The 18,173-nt window shown below is 34.4% G+C and overlaps 2 protein-coding genes across 2 annotated transcripts in view; both read left to right on the top strand.

Moving 5' to 3' along the window:
* Positions 1-5,413: 5,413 nt before the first annotated feature.
* LOC102226257 (apoptosis facilitator Bcl-2-like protein 14) lies at positions 5,414-10,377 on the top strand. Its single transcript, XM_023349875.1, has 7 exons — positions 5,414-5,492; positions 6,743-7,148; positions 8,348-8,449; positions 8,526-8,596; positions 9,190-9,348; positions 9,454-9,567; positions 10,292-10,377. Exons 2-7 carry the CDS (start codon positions 6,743-6,745, stop codon positions 10,325-10,327), a joined length of 888 nt encoding a protein of 295 aa, XP_023205643.1. The 5' UTR covers positions 5,414-5,492; the 3' UTR covers positions 10,328-10,377.
* A 1,976-nt stretch (positions 10,378-12,353) lies between these two features.
* Positions 12,354-18,173, top strand: part of LOC102225999 (ras association domain-containing protein 5) — a 56,406-nt gene continuing 50,586 nt past the window's right edge. Inside the window, exon 1 of the mRNA XM_014471716.2 lies at positions 12,354-12,954. Within this exon, the coding sequence (XP_014327202.1) occupies positions 12,435-12,954 (520 nt within the window). The 5' untranslated portion in view covers positions 12,354-12,434. The remainder of the gene's footprint in view (positions 12,955-18,173) is intronic.

Raw genomic sequence — 18,173 nt, 5'->3', positions numbered from 1 at the left:
CTGAGACACTTTCTAATTGCTAATGCTAATGATCAGAATCTGCAGCGGCATTATTTTTGATGACATTCCTGAATCAGGCTCTTCTGTCTTCCTCATGACATTCTGCAACTTTTACCAGAAACTTTCTGAACTAATTTTACTTTTGGATGACGACAAATGTTTGTTGCGAAATGCAGGACTCCTGCGATGGCTTTGGCTGTCCGGTTTCCAACTCAGAGCGCTTCCTTTTGGGATTATAGACAAATGGGTTTTATGTGAATGATTCTAAGAGGTGACTGTGTGAAAAGGTCCAGCCTGTTCTGAACGACACAAACACATCTCACTTGTGCATGACGTTTTCTTACCTCTTTTGGGTCCGTTTTCTGGCTAATAACATAAAAAAAATGGCATTATTGTTGTTTTAAAGTATTACATCATTCTAGTTTTGAAAATTATAGATGAGTTTCCTTCAAGTTTGGGCAGTACTTTTGTTCTGCTTTTTACATTTCATTTTCCTGCTGCTGAGATTACTTGAGGTTTATTTAAAGAACTGGTGATTCTTTTTGTTTCTGACCTCAGTTGCTGTTTGAGTGAATGTTGGAGGAAAGTTGGTGATTTCCTCATTGATCTGCAACAAAAGTGCTTGTCATTGGACATCTAGATGTAGAAGGGGCTCCACACGTCTTGATTTCTGTGTTTAATTCTGCAACAAGGAGCCGACTGAAAACCACTAATGTATCGAAGTTATGCGGTTTAGTACGTGTACAGTATATATGTAAAGATGGTCATTACAGTACAAAGTCCATATTTTGTCAAATAAAGTACATCAAATTTATTTCAAGCTCACCAAACAGACTTTATTTGCAGATGTAATTTGTGCTAACGATGCTAACGTGGTGACTGCTAGCATCTACTAGCATGCTACAGCGAGAGTGCAACCACATCATTTTCCCATTTGTTGAACAGGATGTTAGTGCTAATATTTACGTCAAACTGGTAACTATCAACATATAATACAACTTTTACATGTTTAATTCGTAAAATATCTGTTAAAGTAATATGGTAGTAGCATTCTAGGCTAACTCAAAGATGCTAATGCTAAGTTTAGTCAATTCAGACTATCATTTATTTACTATATTTCACATTCAGTATTTTTTGCCATCATTACCCTTCCAAATATTCACTTAATATCTATATTATTTTCAGTGTTGTTTATTAAGTATTGGTATAAATACACATAAACCGAGTACATTTACAGTTTTGGTCAAAAGTTTACATCCACTCATCATCATGGTCTTGATTGTTTTTAAAATCATTTGATTATTGAATGCAACTTGAAATAGGAGAGCAACACAAGATTTCCTTTATTTGGGATTTTCTCTAAATAAATGTGTCCATACTCCTTCATTTATATTTAATTTAATAAAATACAACTCAACTACACACTTTGTAGCTACAGACAAGCTAATTCTGTCTGGATATAGGAACACTCCTCTTGGCAAATTTAATGGAGTTACTTTAATTTGATTGGTTTAATAACACAAACCCGGTCCACTGATTTTCAAAATGTTTCAGAATAATATATTAAAAACATTAGAATTTTCTAAACATTAACCAGCTTTATCCATTCCAAAACCAGCTGGATGTGTCTTTGGTAGCAACAGTCAATTCAGTCCAGATTTTATCCACTTATTAGCTATTGATTTAAGGTAAAGTTGGGAAAATTCAGTTCTTTCGTATTCCATTCACTTTTGCAATTCAAAAAGAACCATTGGCAGCTCAACATGATGCTAATGTTAGTTTATAGCAATCTAAATCAGCTTTTTTGTTTTACTGAAGCTTGTTACACATATGTAAACAATCACCAACATAATCTCATAAGGAAACACTTTTAAAAACTGTCAAGACGTGCAATAGATAGAACATCTTTATTATTTTACCGATATGTTTTCTTTGCAGCTTAATAAATTGCTAATTAATCTAGTTATCGTTATATATTGTTTGGTTAATTGCCCTTAACCTTTGACAAATATGCCAACAGGGACACATTGCTGTAGATTTTTTCTGTTAGGAATGCAGAAATCCCAACTTCCAGGTAGAAAACAGGCGCCGCTGAACTCCCTGTAACCTCAGAGTGCTATCTGAAAAATTAGTTTCCTTTTGTTTACTTTTCTTTCTTGCCAAACTTGGTCAATAGCAGCCAAAGCCACAAAATGGGAATGACTTCAGTGAAAGACAAGACGTCAATGAAGACTTTTTCTCACCGTAAGTGGAGTTATGGTAGAAGTTTGCCTTTTTTTATTTCCAAATATATTAACCAATAAAATGAGTACAAGGACACAGAGATTTTTATGCTTTTCTGTCATTCAGTGACAACTATTTTTGATATAATTTTCCTACAAACACTGTCTATAAACCTGCCAAATGCTGTGAAAAGCTCATCTGGTTCCAGAAAGAAAGGAGTGAAGTCCAGAGGCAAGGAGGACGAATTGCCTTGTTTGGTTCCTGTTTCTGCCAGTGGTGGTTCTGTATTTGCCATTTTGTTCACTTGCTTCTGAATTTCCTCGCTACATCTATGACATCCTCCTAAGTCTCATCATTGGCCAACAAGATAAAGTTCTTCATCACTTAATTCTATTAATAAATATTGTATTGTCATTCTAATCAGAGTGACTGCTGTCATTTCCCATCTTTGGATTTTTTTTCTTTGTGAATTTTCATTGACTGATGTCTTCCAGTAAAGTTGAGGATTTAGTTACTTCCTGTTACTTCTGTCAGCTTTTGGTTTGGCATTTAAAGATGTTGAAGTGTTGTGCTCTGTTACCATGCTGATGTGTGTTGTGAGTCATTCACCCCTTCTTTTAGGAACTGTAAATAACACAACTCCTGGGAAGTCCATTACGTGACCACGCCCACTTCGGGTTTGTGACCAATCACACAATATTTCTCTCCCTGAGCTCTTTACAGTCTAATTAGACCCACCTGGGTTCATTTTAGTAATAATCTGCCTCATCTGGGTTGCTTCCCTGTGTATCAGTAAGTTATACTTGCCTCATTATTACTACACAGAATATGATGTAAAATCTAATTAAAGAAGTGATATTATGCTTTTCTTTAAATTAAAAACAAGGAAGTTTAGGATACAAAGAAAACCAAAATATATTATGACTCTGACTGAGGATAATTTTGAAGTCTCGGGATATGAGGATCTCATGATGTTGCCATTGGCTTTACTGTTAATGACATGAAAGTCATGTGGATTCCTTGTGACAAACGGGCAAAGAGCAAAATTTTCTACCACGAGTTCATTTCTGGAAAGCTTGTCATGATAAATAACGCGATTGAGCTTTGAATTACAAAAAAAACAGCATTTAAATCGGTTTAGCTTTATCATTCAATGAGTAACAAAGTGGCTAAAGAACAAACCGTTGTAGTGTGAATATAAATAAAGGCTAAATGTGAAAAGGTTAATGGTCAACAGGACGGAAGGAAAATGTTTCAACATATTTAACGTGTGAAGTTCACAGAAGGACGTCTTCAGATTTTATCCAGAAATATTAACAACCGCTCAAATCTCACGCTACTCCATTTTTGTTTACATTTTATGAAGAAAGAAGCTGCGTTCATATCTTCTTCGGAGGTTTTCGTGCCGCTTCCTTCAGCGGTTCTTGATGCAGCGCCACCACAGGCGAGGATTGGAACAGGATTTTCAATGAGTTTGGATCAGCGTAGCGTTAAAGTACGACTTAGTGTTAGGGCTATTATAAATAGAAAGAAGATTGAAATTTCCGCCCAAAAAACTCAGAAATATTGAGATTTCGACTTTTGAAACTCAGAAATGTACAATTTTTTCTAGAAAACTTGTGAGATGTAAAACCTTCTGAGATTTTTTTGGCTGTAATTTACAACTCCCTTTTTTTACACTACGGTATGAAAAGCTGTAATTCTGGTCCCCAGTTGAACCGATCTACCACACTATCAGGTGTGAATATCTTCAGACACATCTGAGAGCTACAGCCAAACAGAACGTACCACACCATAATTGTTTATCATACATGTAGCTATAGAGCCAAAGAAATAAACTCAGATTTATATGATTCTTAAAAACAAACATGTCACATGCCTTAATACTTCTGAGTCATCATATGACTAAGTAAAAAAAAAAACAACATGTTAGTTGAGTAAGTTGGTATTTCAATGGATGCTTCTAGACTTTAGATCAGTTACTCAATGTTTTGAACCGTTGGATAATTTGAATAACTGTTGTGCCTGAGGTTTAATGGTTTCAAATAAACATATTTTGCATTATTCATTTGTAAGCATTTCCAGGCCACAAACGTATGAAGAAATTTGAATAAAGCTGTTAGTGTACAGTCTATTACCCTTTTAATGAGATATACCCTGAACAACTGAGCTAAAAGCAAACTGCTGTTAAAGGGAGGCGTATAAAATAAACAAATAAAAACTATTTAATCCAGTGCTTTCTGTGTTTTGTTTGATACATATCTAACATCAAATATGGCGACCTTATTAACCAGAAATAACTTTAAACTACCCTAGCAGAATTAAATGATTTTAATAATATTTGCCTGATTTTGCTAAAACATAGTTTGCACTAAGGTCACGTAGAATCAAACTATTCTCATGACAGAAGGATAAGTCTGGAAAGGGTAAAAAAATCAAAAATTATACACAAAACCTGATGTTTACATACATTAAATAAGACACTTTCCAGATCTTTTGCGTTAAATCAGGCTAAATTGGCTCCGTTTTAAGTTTGTGGGAAAAAACTACCAAATAATTAGATAATTTTTTTAACCATATTCTATAAGTTTACGTATACTTCTACATGCTTTAGCTTGGTTTTATTTAGAAGTAAATTGTGTTTTTGTCAAGGTTCATAGTTTTTATGAGCAGTTTAAATGAAATTTTCTTGCAGGAGTCTTGTCTTAAACATGATAGGAATATTTGTGGTCAATTGAAGTTTCAATTTGTCACAATCTGTTGAACGTAAACAACTTTTTCAAGGTAAGATACTGAAATTAAAGATCAACAGTTAAGTTGATTTTTTATTTTGTTTAATTGTATTCGATATGTCACATTAAATATATCATATTAAATGTTGATTAAGTTTTTTTTCTTCATTATCATTTGTCAATGTATCACTCTCAGTTTTTTTGAAGATTTTGATTTTGCGTTAAAGGGTTATAAAGTTTATAGCGTAAACTTCTTTTTTTAAGATGGTAAAAATAATGTCTGTGTTTTTTACGGGGGGTTTTGTTTGCGATTTAAACAAAATGTAAAAGTAATTCAAAACGAGACTAAAGAGCAACGTAAGTCGTCAAAGAAGGTCAAACATACAAGGAAATAAGCCTCCATGTTTTTTAAGTTGGTTTGACGTCGACGTGAATGACGTCATCAACGTTATAAAAAATGGAACGCAGCTCACGTACGTTGCAGTTGGTCAGTTGAAGTCGGAGGACGAGAAGAGGACTTTTTATTGCTCGAGAACTGTAAGTACTTTAGCTTTCGGCATCTTTGGGTTTTTTAAAATTAGGTTTTATCATTTATAACGAGACTTAAATACGTTTTTGGTTTAATTTCACCGTAAAAAGTTAAACCTCCGCGAAAGCTGACCGTAATGTGACCGCTAAACTAGTAGAAGTACGATGTTTTTTTCCTTTTTACTGAATAAGTAATACATATGTCGAGAGTTTTTCGTTTTTTAACTTGTCTAATTTTGTCTTGTCACAGTTCAGGTTTTATTGAGTGTCGTCATTCAAACAGCTGTTTGAAGAAACTCCGTCAACATGTCCCAACATGAATTCAGTGAACTTCCTTAATCAGAAAATACATTTTAAATATCCAAAAATTAACTTAAACATACAAGAAAATTAATATTACACAGGCAAAGTCGGAGTAGGATGCATTTCTTGAGTTCATAGACATGTAGTTTTAGGCTTTTGTTGTATATTTTTTAGCGAAAGTACGTATGCGTAAGATTAAACTTTTTTGTACAACAACCCAGATGTGCCAAAAAAACCGAGAGCGATTTTCTTTCGTTTTGTTTTGTTTTTCTTACATATTTAAAGTTTCACAATACAAAACTTTAGTTTATGGTAATTTATTTATTTAATATTTTGGCCAAAGCATCAACTTTACCTACGACACTTTCTCAGTGGTGAAAAATAAGGAAAACAGTAAAAATGTGATATGTTTTTAATATAACTATGTACATTTTTAGATTTAAAATGGATACATGAATATATATATATGTATATATTAGATTAATAATATAGTTTAGGTATGGCCAGTGTAGGTATGCAGATTTTTTAAATTTCTGTGTCAGACTCTATTTAGAGTTGGAATAATTAAAGAATAAAAATGTAAATAAACTCATGTTGAACTTTGATAATAATCATAAATATACTTTTTTTTTTCACCCCATTTATGAACGGAGATTCTGAGATTTGCGTATATAAGAAAGAATATTTGTTTATTTTTTTCTAAATTGTAATTGTTGTTTTTCATTTATTACTAAGGAGTTGATTTTGTCTATTATCATCCTTGTCTTTGGTTCTGCGGCTGCAGAAATCATTTCATTGATAACCAAAGAAAATAGTTATTTGCATCTTAAATACAGAAAATTAAAACGTGAGCCTCTGATACTAAACGTTCAGCTAGAGAAAGGTTAAACTATAACTAAAATTATTAGTTTTTTATTATTTTGATAAATTAATACAACTTTGATATGTTTATGCAGATGGAGAACGGCAAAGTGGAAAACCGCGTCGCAGAACCTATCGACAGCACCACTCACTTGGACTGTAATCTGAACTCTGATAAAGAAAACATGGAGGACACGGTGGAGTTCAGACTCATAATGGCGTACGCTCAGAGGCGGCGGCCAGCGAAAGCCAACACACCCAAAGCAAACGGCTCGGCCGCAGAACAAACGCTGACTCAGACATCTGGAAAGACTGAAAACGAGGAGGAGGAGGTGGAGGAGAAGAAGAAGAAGAAGAAAAAGAAGATATGGAGGCATCTGAAAGTGATTTTCAGGTGTGTTCAGCCTCAGACAGTGGAGCCAGAATCACCACAGGATGATGACCTCAACGGCCCCATGTACCGACACTTTGTTCCTGAAGACAAAGAAGATGAGCATCACGGTAAAACTCCTTGTTCAGATTCAGATTTAATTTGTGCAGAAAAAAATCTGAAAACATCTGAAGAGGCTTTTATGGTTGTAAAGGTAGAAAAAAAATGTTTTTGTTCAGTTCAGGACCAAATAATGTAAAAAAACAAACAGAAAATCAACTTACACTTAAAATTAACTTAGTTACAATTAACAAGCAGGAGTAAAAACATACTTAACATTAACAATTTAGCTTGTAGCTTAATTACTTGTAAATTATGATATAAATATTGTAATTTAGCTACAAGCTTAATAAAAATGTTTGCTTATACGGACAAATTAATAATTATAAAGCGACTGATGTTGAGCTAAATTATTTGCTATTAGTATTATTGAGCAAAATAGTGAAATATTTTTTTAATATTGATGTCAAATACAGTAACTCAAATTCTGAGATGGAAAAATTATGCCTATTTGTTAAACACGTCTGGTGAAGATGTGGAATAAGTCTTTAAATAAATTAATCTTTTATTGCAGAAGCAGATTCGCATTGTTAAATATTTATATTAATCTAGCATTTAATTTGAGTATAATTTATTCAGCAGAGGAGGAAAAATCCCGTAGAAAATATATTTTTCACTGACTGTTTTGTTTTTTGGAAATTCTATTATTATATTTGATTTTCTATCTGAACGGTGGATTTCAGAAGTTTTCAAACTTCATTTACCAGTTTAAGTTTTATCAGGTTACAACCACAAAACAGTTCCTTGGATGTTTTTAGTGAACTATATTTGTCGTTGTTTTGTAGAAATAGTTTCACTTAACATTTGAAGTGTTTTATGGTCAAAAAGTCAAACTTTGTTGATCCTGGTTGGTTTGTAAAAGCAATAAGAGGGTGAAACATCCAAGTGGATGGATACTTTTAATAATCACTGGAAGTGTGGTAGAGAACAGCTCAACGTTTGCTCTTTTTTTTTACCATTGAATGAATATAATCAAATTAAAGGTTGAAATTTTATAGGAGAGTTTATTTTAGACGTCTTTACTAAGTGTGCCATAAATGTAACAAGTTCTGTATTTCATCTTCTACAAACTGCAACCTTAAATCTGATGCTTTGTCAAAATATTAGACTGACATAATTAAAAAAATAAAGTGAGCAGCAACGGAAACGACCCAGTTGATGTAATTTTTCTGCTTGTTTTCATTTCAACCTGATAATTTGTTTCTTTTAGCTGAAGATCAGGATGCGATGGAGGAAGTGGCGGACCGAGTGATCGGGATTGCCGATGAATTTGATTTCACTCCCGAAATGGATCCGTGCATCGAGTCCGATGGCAAGTCCCTGATTTCTAGTTTGAGCCCTAAAATGTTCTTTTGAATTAGAAAAATAATTTCCTCTAAAATCTTTAGCAGGGGAAGATGATGTGGAGAAGATGATTGGTCTGTTGCTGAGGGACCAAGGCGACCGGCTGAACGACGAGGTAAGGAAATGACAGTAAATCGAGTTCTTCCAGGAAGTCCAGCTGCACGTGACTAATGTTCAGCATTGTTATTATGCAGTGGAGTTTCCAGTTGGACTCAACAGTAAAACTAAGACTCAGTCATTTATGACTCCTCCAGAGTTCATGGGTTGAATTATTTTCACAGTTTTATCAGAAGCTGGAAAAAAATAAGCCAATGAGAAAATATCAAAATATAAACAAAAAAGACCCAATATTTCTCTGAAATATTATTTTTTGATTTTAGCTGACTGTGAAATTAAAATTAAAGTTTTTAAAATTCCATCAAAGTGGGCGGAGCCACATGACACAGGGGGGCGTGGCCAGGTTTAGAGATGAGTGGGGGGCTAAGTGGGTTTATCATCAGAAGCATTGTTGCTTATTTATAAACTTTATCACTATATTCAGCAACTTTTTGATTAACAAAAACCAACAATTGATAAATCTTGTGATGTTTTTCTGTGTTGTTGGAGACTTTTATGGAGACAGCACTCTAATTTTGGTGGTTAGTTACACATTTAAAACAGTTTTTTTCCCCCCAAAACTAACCAGTTTATTTTTGTGTCCACCCACAGTTTGACCTGGCGCACATTGCTGCAGACCTTTTTTTAGACTACAGCTTCTTCGCGAGGCTTCTCAACAGATTTCTGATCAGGATCGGCTTCAGGAGACCGGACTCTGACGCCTTAGGACCCCAAGCAGCCAACAGAACCCAAATTGCTGCCGCCCTAGAGGTGAGAGCAGCTTCTTGCTCCACAGCTTTGCAGCTTGTACCTTTTAATGCCAGTATTTTGACTCATACAAATGTTTTTCTTGTTTTTGTTTTTTTTTGTCATCAGATAACAAGTCGTCTCACCTCTGTCGAGGCATTGCCCAAAGTCAAGTTATATAAACATGGAGCTCGATATTTGCAGGAATATTATTCATCGTGGGCTCAAACGCAGGGCGGATACGTAAGTACATCCTCACTTCCTGTTTTAAATAATCAGAAAAAGGGCGAAAACCATATTTGGGAATGACACAGTTGCACTCCAGAGCTGTAGGGGGCGCTATTTAATATTTACTGCAGTCTCTTTTATTTTTGTTTCTGTCGTCATCCATAAAACAATAAAATCAAAGGTCTTTGCTGAAATATTGTGGGAATAGGAATGACTGCAAACATACATAAAATGCATCTATATTTTAATTTTGTTTAAGAATGTTTGTAAAATATTGTGTTCAGAAAAATAAAAAATCAACTACATCGAGTTCGTAATGTTTTAAAATAAAAGAAGAGTTTCTGTTTGTGATGGGAAATGGCGCCCCCTTTAGCTCTTTACTGCCATTATTTTTTAAGTCTATTAATAATAAAAATGAAACACAGATTACACTCAAAATAAAACATTCATTATAAATGATACTTAATAAAAATCTCCATTAATTACAAGAGAAATGAAAGAAGTAAGGATTACATGAAAAGCTATTTTACATAACTTAGAAAAAAGCATTTGTCAGCAATGACTGGAAATAATAAAGATTTCAAGAGAAAAAAACTGTGGTTGACAGAAAATAGCGCCCCCTTTAGTTCCAGAGTGGTTCCATTTCCTAATATGGCACCACTTCCTGTTTTCTGTATCTAAGTAAACTCACCCAGTTCTTTCTAAGCCTTCTGAAACATGTTTGATCTTTCTCCAACAGGAGGCAGTGTTTCCTGATGAAGAGGAAGTTGACTGATTAGGAAGTTGATTATTCATTACAAGAACAACAACAACAACAACAAAAAATATGTTAAAATGGAAGAGAATCACTCAGGACCTTCATCTGTTTACAAGGAGCAGTTTTCTCTCTGCTTGGACTAAAGTTAAAGAGGAAACTATTTTCACATCAATTTAATGGAAAGCATTTATTATACAGACTGCCATCAACAAAAATTAATTTATTTAATTATGTAAAACGTATGTCTCATTAACGCACTTGCACTTTTATACAAAATAAGAAATTCTTTAAGTTTTTATGTTAATGTTATTTTGTTACCAATAAGTGTAAGCATTAAATTATATTTTTGAATAAAAACTTTTTGTGGGCAATATGTCAGTTTTCTTATTTCATGAAGATAACAAAAGAAGGTTTTTATATCTACAAAAAATGCCAGAGTCGAACACACGGCCAAAAAAAAGGTTCACACACTTGTTTTTTTAACCACACTTAACTTTTAATTATAGCTACTTTTACTGTAATATTACTTTAATAAACGTCTCCAGTTATCTTGTACTGAGTATGAGAAAATAACTGAAAACCCTCCCCTGGAATATCTACTCAACTTGTTCAAATTAATTCAAATAAGAACATAGTTTTATAAAATGAGCCATAAGTCGTGTTGAAGAAAATGTATGCAAAACATAAATGGTTACTATTGGCACAACTACCAACTAAAATATAACTTTCACTGCAACATTTTGTTAAAATCCATTTTAAACCTAATTACTTGATGTTGAGGGTAAAATATTCGTTTTATATACTCTGTATATAAAATTACGTAATGCAGAAACTTTTCACTGTAACTTCTGTCTCTTGTAAAGGGGTCTAATTATTCTCATGGCTAATGAGACCTCATTACAGCAGCGCCGTCATGAGGTCATAAGATGAACTGCAAGTATCTAAAGGCGTCGATTTAACTGGTTTTTGATTTTTTTAAAATTAGAATTTGATCGTAATTTAGACATGATTTGCTTAATTTAATATCAAGTATGTTTACAGAGGGAGCAGGATTAGACTTGGTTAATATGCGCCTTAACTGTTTTGGAATCTGTTTTTATTAAACATTTAACCTAATATTTAAGTGACTTACATTTCTAACACATTTACAAAATAATATAATTTGATTATCTGATTTGCAAAGTTTCACAATGAAAACTACAATAAAAACTTAATGAGAAGGTTAAAAGTCTATTTTTTCAGGCTAACCTTTAGAATGGAGAGTCCTTTATTTAAGTGAGTTTATTACTTTTTGTAAAGTACATTTTATTTCAGGAACAGAAACTCGTTTCAGGTGATCAATAAAGGAACTAAAACCGCATAAATCTTGCTTTAACTTTTAAACATTTATATTGACCTTTTTCTATGTATTTCTATGAAATGTACGGTTTTTTTTGTCTTTCTTTTCAAAATTAATAGTAGGTTTATTTGTTTACAAAAGGTATTTTGCATATAAAACTACATTTAAAACCAAAATAAAGCAGACTGAATTATTTTTTGGAGGCTTAAATTTTAAATATGCAGAGTGGGTGATTTAAGATGCCTTTATTACTGTGCAATTTTTGTGAAGACCTTTAAAATTGGCATTTTAGTTGCAACAGAAACTCAATTCAGGCTGAAACAGCGCCCTCGTGTGATCAGAATCGGAACTAAAACGTGTCAAACTGCGTTTTTACATTAAAACTGACATTTAGATTTAAGTTTTTTCTATTCATTTCATAAAAATTTAAAGACTATTATTATTCTTAATTAACCGTAAGATTATTGACTTTACTTTACAAACTGTGTTTCACATGATAGAGAACTACAAAACAAGCAAAAGCGTGATTACCAATTATTTTTTGGCAGTCCTACCTTTTGCATAGACAGCGTGGGTAATATAAATTGGGTTTTATTACTTTGCAGTGTTTGTAAGGAACTTTAAATTTGCATTTTTGTAAGCGGAGCGTGTCATGCTGGCCGCTGTGGAGTCTGAAATGAGATCCAACCCGTTCTCCGGCAGATCAACCTGCTCTCCGACAACCAACGCGGACTTTAAGCGGCAGGACGCGGCTCGGTGTCAGAGACCCGCCCGACCCAACCGAGCATGAAGGGAATAATGTTTAACCCCCCGCCTCGGAACCGTGAAAACGCCCCCAACGGTGACTCGGCAGCGGATCCTGTTCGCATCAACACGTCCCTGCTGAGCCCGACGACCTGCGAGGCTCCCTGCGAAACGACGTGGCCGCCGCCCGGAGCCAGGATGCGGATCTCCAAGGCCAACAAGGGCGCGGTGGTGGTGAGAGTGGTCCGGCGGCATTCCTCCCCGCAATCGGCCAGCCTGGAGGAGGTCTGGAGTCCGAGAGAGGAGAAACCCCGGAACCCCGAGAGGAAGAAGCCGTCGGAAGCGGCTAAAAACGGGGTTGAAGGGCAAGGTGGGGGGCCACCCCGGAGCAGGAAGAGCCGGTTCCGAGCCCCCGACGTGAGGACCATCTTCTCCCCCGGAGAAAAGGACCCCAGAGTGAAGGAGGAGACCGGGGAGGGACACACCTTCGAGCCCGGAGGCGAGAACAACTGGTGCGATGTGTGCTGCAATTATATCCTCCAACACGGACTCACCTGTGCAGGTAAGAAGGTGGAGGTCCAAACTCACTCATCAGACACAAACACAAACCTCAATGAGTTTGGATTTTAAATAAGAGGTAAACAAAAGGTAGCGCAGTTGGTGAAACAGAAATTACTTTCTTTTTTTTTTTTAAAGGGAACAAATCAAACATGAAACCCAGTTTGTAGAGCCAAACTTAATCTACGGCTGTCTTTTTGATAAATTTACCCTGTACAGAAACTAAAAATGTTTCCCATCTTTCCTTAAAAAACAGTTAAACTCAGATTGAATGTCTTGATTATTCAATTGGATAAAAGTCTTCAGGTCTCAGATCTTTAATAGTTTCTAAGAGGTTTTTTTTCCTGGATCTTCCAGGTGATGAAAAGCCTCCCCCACAGCTTGAAGTTTCAACATAACAGCGTTACTTTTTCACTATACAATGTGTTGAAATTAGGGCAGAAATTTAATTGTTGGTCTTCTTCCATAATGTATTTTTGGTTTAGGCAAAACGTTAAACAAACAGGACTTCTTCTTTAGGGCTACCAAGGGCTTTACGACTTCTTCCTTGATTAACGCTAGTCTTGTCTTGCATGGTATAGATAGCCATGTCTTTGTAAATTTGATTTAATTAAAATGCTCAAAAATCGGGACATCGTTTTATACCCTAAATCTGCTTTAGACCTTTCAACTCAAGGAAACCCAGGCCTTCAATGATAAGCTCCATTTATACTTATACCAGTTACCCTGGATTTTATTCAGAGATATCAATGTAAGGCTTGAAAACAACTTACTAATTAATGGCAGTTTAGCTTCTTTGAACAGTTTGTCTATGTTCATCTTGTTTAAGAACCATGGTCTCTCCAGCAATTTAATAACTGCACAAAACCTTTCTTTGTTGTTGCTGTAAGTTTAACTCGGAGCCTAAACTCACAACTTCATTTTGTCATCCTGTGAATTGTATCAAAACATGCATTAAACAATTTAATCTGAACATAACAGCCGATCTGTATTCGCAGCTGGGATTGAAATACTTTGTAAGAACTGATTGGTATCAAGATAAAGTCGACATGACAGCTAACTTAGTTTGGTGTTTGTAAAGACTGACTGCTCAGAAGTTGTAGCTATTAATAGGCAGGACTCTGAAATGCTCAGTGTCAGGAATGTGGACAGTATGCAGGTGAACTAGTTCAGGTTTAAAAAAAAAAAAAACTAGCCTGATTGACTCGTCTACAAACATTGGACTTCCCTCTCTGTATGTGATGTTATCTGACAAACAATGGGAGGAAGTTAAGAAGAAGAAGTTTTGTATTATTCTTTTATTTTGAACCTTTTGTCACTTGGATTTTGATGCTATGCCTTTTCCTCTCCTGTTTTTAGCTTCACTTTCAATATTATTTTTTATTAAAATAATTAATAACCAAAAATATGTTCTTTGTAAACATAGACAAACAACATAGCACCAGCTAACTAGCTTAAATGCTATAACATAGTGGACTCCTGCATTTGAAGGAATGTCAATTGCTTAAATCCACAAATACTTAAGTTCCCTCTAAAAATAGAGGGACTGCCTGTTTTAATAGTACAAAACACTAAATATACTTTCATATGCAACAATAAACAGTACAAATATGTCATAGCACTACCACATTAAGCTAACATCCAACTTCTTCCTTATGTTAGCTCATGTAGCTAGCCAATCAGAGTCAAGGAAAAAGAACGTTCCACTGAAAAATCCTGGAATAGGTGAATCCACAAATGCTGAACCGCAAACAGGCTGATGTCCACTGCAATCAATTTATTAGCTAAACAGAAGATGTAAGCTGATTATACAGGAGAAACCAGAAACACGCTTTCTGATTTCCTGTGCTTTGAAATTGACTAATATTAGCTAACAGGCTAGCAAGTTACAGCTAGTCTATAATATGTGAAAAGCAAACATAAAATGCTTTTCCTGTCCAAATAAATGAAATAGATGCACTGCAATGATAAAAACCTTAGTGCAGTCCATTTGAACTGGCATATCAACAACCTTAATAAATGGGGAAAACAATTACGTTTCTTTTGTTTTATGAAGCTAGCTAAGTTGCTAACTATTTAGCTAAGTTGCTAACTATTTAGATTCAAATCCTGTGTTTATATTTCCCTACTACTTTGACATTGAAGCGGTACAAACAAAAAGCTGTATTTTATTGATGTATAAGTTATTGAATTTATTGTTGCCATAGCAAAGTATTACATAAATTGTGAAAGCAATTATTTCAGCTTCTGCCTTTTTTAATAACGAAAGCTAGAGCTAGCTAGCTAACAAGTTGGTGTTAGTTTATGATAGCCCTAAATCAAACATCTAAAATTAGAAATTTTTTATTCTAATACTTTTAATTCAGAAAAACTTAATATCCCCACTGTTTGCTTTATTATCTTATGAATTTGACTTGTTCATTTTAGCTAGTTTACACTTTGCACACATTATTAATATTATTTATATATTATTTTTTATTTTTTACAGAAAGACAAGTTACAAAACACAATGTCCCAGAAATTTCTTTTTTTCTTTCTCTTTTCTGCTTAACCTCCAGCAAATCAAAGAAATGAATAAGCAACTACAAGAATAAACATTAAAGGAAAAACTTTATAGGCTTATGATTTTTGTCTTCACTGCTGATATTTACATTGGTCACTTATTCACTTATTATCACAAGAAACAGTCACTTATAAGCCAGCAAGAGCAGCAGTTTTCCTCTGTTGAACATTAATTTTTCCAGATGAGCAAGTCTTCTTTGGATATTGAAATATTTTACATTTTGCAATGTCTTTTTGCTCGAGTTTCTCTGTACCTTAAACTCTCCTGTTTTGTTGTTCGATAAACAAAGAATTCACTGTTCAGCAGGCTGATTTTGAAGAAGCAAGACAATAATAATCCAGAATATATGGACAAATCAAGACAGAAACAATTTCCCAACCTTAGAAAGTTACCTTTTTCAAATGAATCTCACAACTCAAAATGTAATAAAATCTGAGATGAGTTGTGCTGTAGATAATCCAGGATTTATTGATTATACAGAAATTACCGCTAGAGCTTTAATGAAGTCAGAAACTGGAATTAGACCAAAAACTGATTGATGCATTTCTGTTAATCAAAGGTACACACTGCCAAAAAACAAAATCTTACCAAGAACATTTTGTCTAATTTCTCGTTTAAATATCTTAGTCCACTTAAAATAAAACAAAACTAATGTAGTAACTACAGCAAGAAACAGGAGCATTTAAACCTTAATAGTGGTTTAAATAAAAGTACTAGTTCCACTCACTGATGTTTTTCCACTTGTAACAAAATATTTTCCATATTTTAAGTGGGAAAAAAAATATCAATGGAACTAAAACTTTTTAAAATCAATATTAAGAAGTTACTTGTAAATTAGTTTTGTCTCATTTTAAGTGTACTAAGTTATTTACACAATTAAAATAAAATACTTGGTTAGATGTTGTGTTCTTGCAGTGCAAAGCACATTTTATATGATATAATAATGTTCTATATATTGCAGTTCTGAAAGCTTTACATATTAAACTTTATTTTCCATGTTTTTAATGTATTTGTTTCATAATTTGAGTTTTGGCGCTCCTGTTTCAGTGTTTGTGCCTCTGAGTGTGAGGACTGATGGTCAGTGTTGTATAAAGTACTGAAATCTCAGAGTCAAGTAAAAGTACAAGTACTTCTCCAAAATACGACTTTGGTAAAAGTCGAAGTCACTGACTGAAATGTTACTTGAGTAAAAGTCTTAAAGTATCTGAAACTTCTTGTACTTAAGTATGGGAATTACTGTAAAAATGGATGTACTCAAGTAATGTAATGAAAAGTACAAGTAAAAAGTAAAACAAGGCAAGTTTGAATGACATTTCTTATATTTTGGTAAACTTGTCAAATAAACTTAAAATAATGTACCCAACCAAGTGCAGGCAAAATGAAACCTGCTAATAAATTGTTCCAGTTTTAAAGAGTAGCACATGTTAATGGTTTGTGGCTTAGAACTTGCATGCCTTTCCTATATTCGTTAAATTCAGTCTAAATTGCTATCGCTATGGCTTCTGTCCCCCATTGAACTAGGGTGACCAGACGTCCTCTTTTTCCCGGACATGTCCTACTTTTCAGACCTAAAAAGATGTCCGGGGGGAATTTGAAAATTGTCCGGGATTTTGGTCAACTGCCTCAAACACATTACATAGCTTACAGTGCATTATAGGGCACGACGCTGCGTGTCACGTAATCCCTGAGCCGCGTCAGTGCGGGCAGCACGCTTCTCTGTTCGACCCTCCCGCTGCAAGGTTTTCTGATTTCTAATTTCCCCAACAATGGGAGAAGCTAAGCAGGTGTATCCTATTGGTGGTGATGAACAAGCCCAGGCAAGCAGGCTACGGACTTTGTTCGGTAGCCTGCTTGCTACTTGCTAATCAGTAGGTGGGATCAAAACACTTTGTTTCTCTCTCTCGCTTTTTTGTAACGAGTAACTAAACCACACATTGAAAATGTATCGGAGTAAAAGTACGCAATTAAGTTCGGAAATATAGTGAAGTAAAAGTGAAAGTCATCAAAATTTTTCATACTCGAGGAAAGTATGAAGTACTCCAAAATATACTTAAGTAAAGTAGTGAAGTATTTGTACTTTGTTACTATACAACACTGCTGATGGTAGTCTCTCTCTCTCTCTCTCGCTCTTTGGTTCTTGTTCTTTGTTTCTCGATGAAGTGCAGTAACAGAAACCTGCAGACAGAGCAGGGATCTTTGTTTGATTGGCTTTAATGTTGCATTAGAGCGTGTGTTCATTAGCCAAGAGGCGGTTGGGAGGCATTTCTGCAGGACACTGGAGCTTTGGCTCACTCTGTCCACTCTTATTTTCATGGAACAAGTCTCTTTAATGAGCCAGTTATTTAATTTTGAACTCTCATTGACAGCATCAGTTTAAATTTTGAGAATAAAGTCTTCATATTCTGACTTTATTATGAAAATATTACATCATTCTCATATTATTACAACTTTATTCTGGTATTATTTTGACTTTATCCTCATACAAAATTTACTCTCTTAATATTCTGACTTTATTCTCATGATTTTATTTTTTTAATGTCGAAAAAATACAAGAATAAAGTCGTAGTAATATGAGAAGTCGTAATATAGTCTTGATGATAAAATCATAGTATTATGACTTAATTATATTATTACGAATTTCTTCTAGTATTATTTTGACT

Source organism: Xiphophorus maculatus, chromosome 17 (genome assembly GCF_002775205.1).
Source record: "Xiphophorus maculatus strain JP 163 A chromosome 17, X_maculatus-5.0-male, whole genome shotgun sequence".
Taxonomy (NCBI): Eukaryota; Metazoa; Chordata; class Actinopteri; order Cyprinodontiformes; family Poeciliidae; genus Xiphophorus; species Xiphophorus maculatus.
This window is presented reverse-complemented; position numbering and strand designations above follow the sequence as displayed.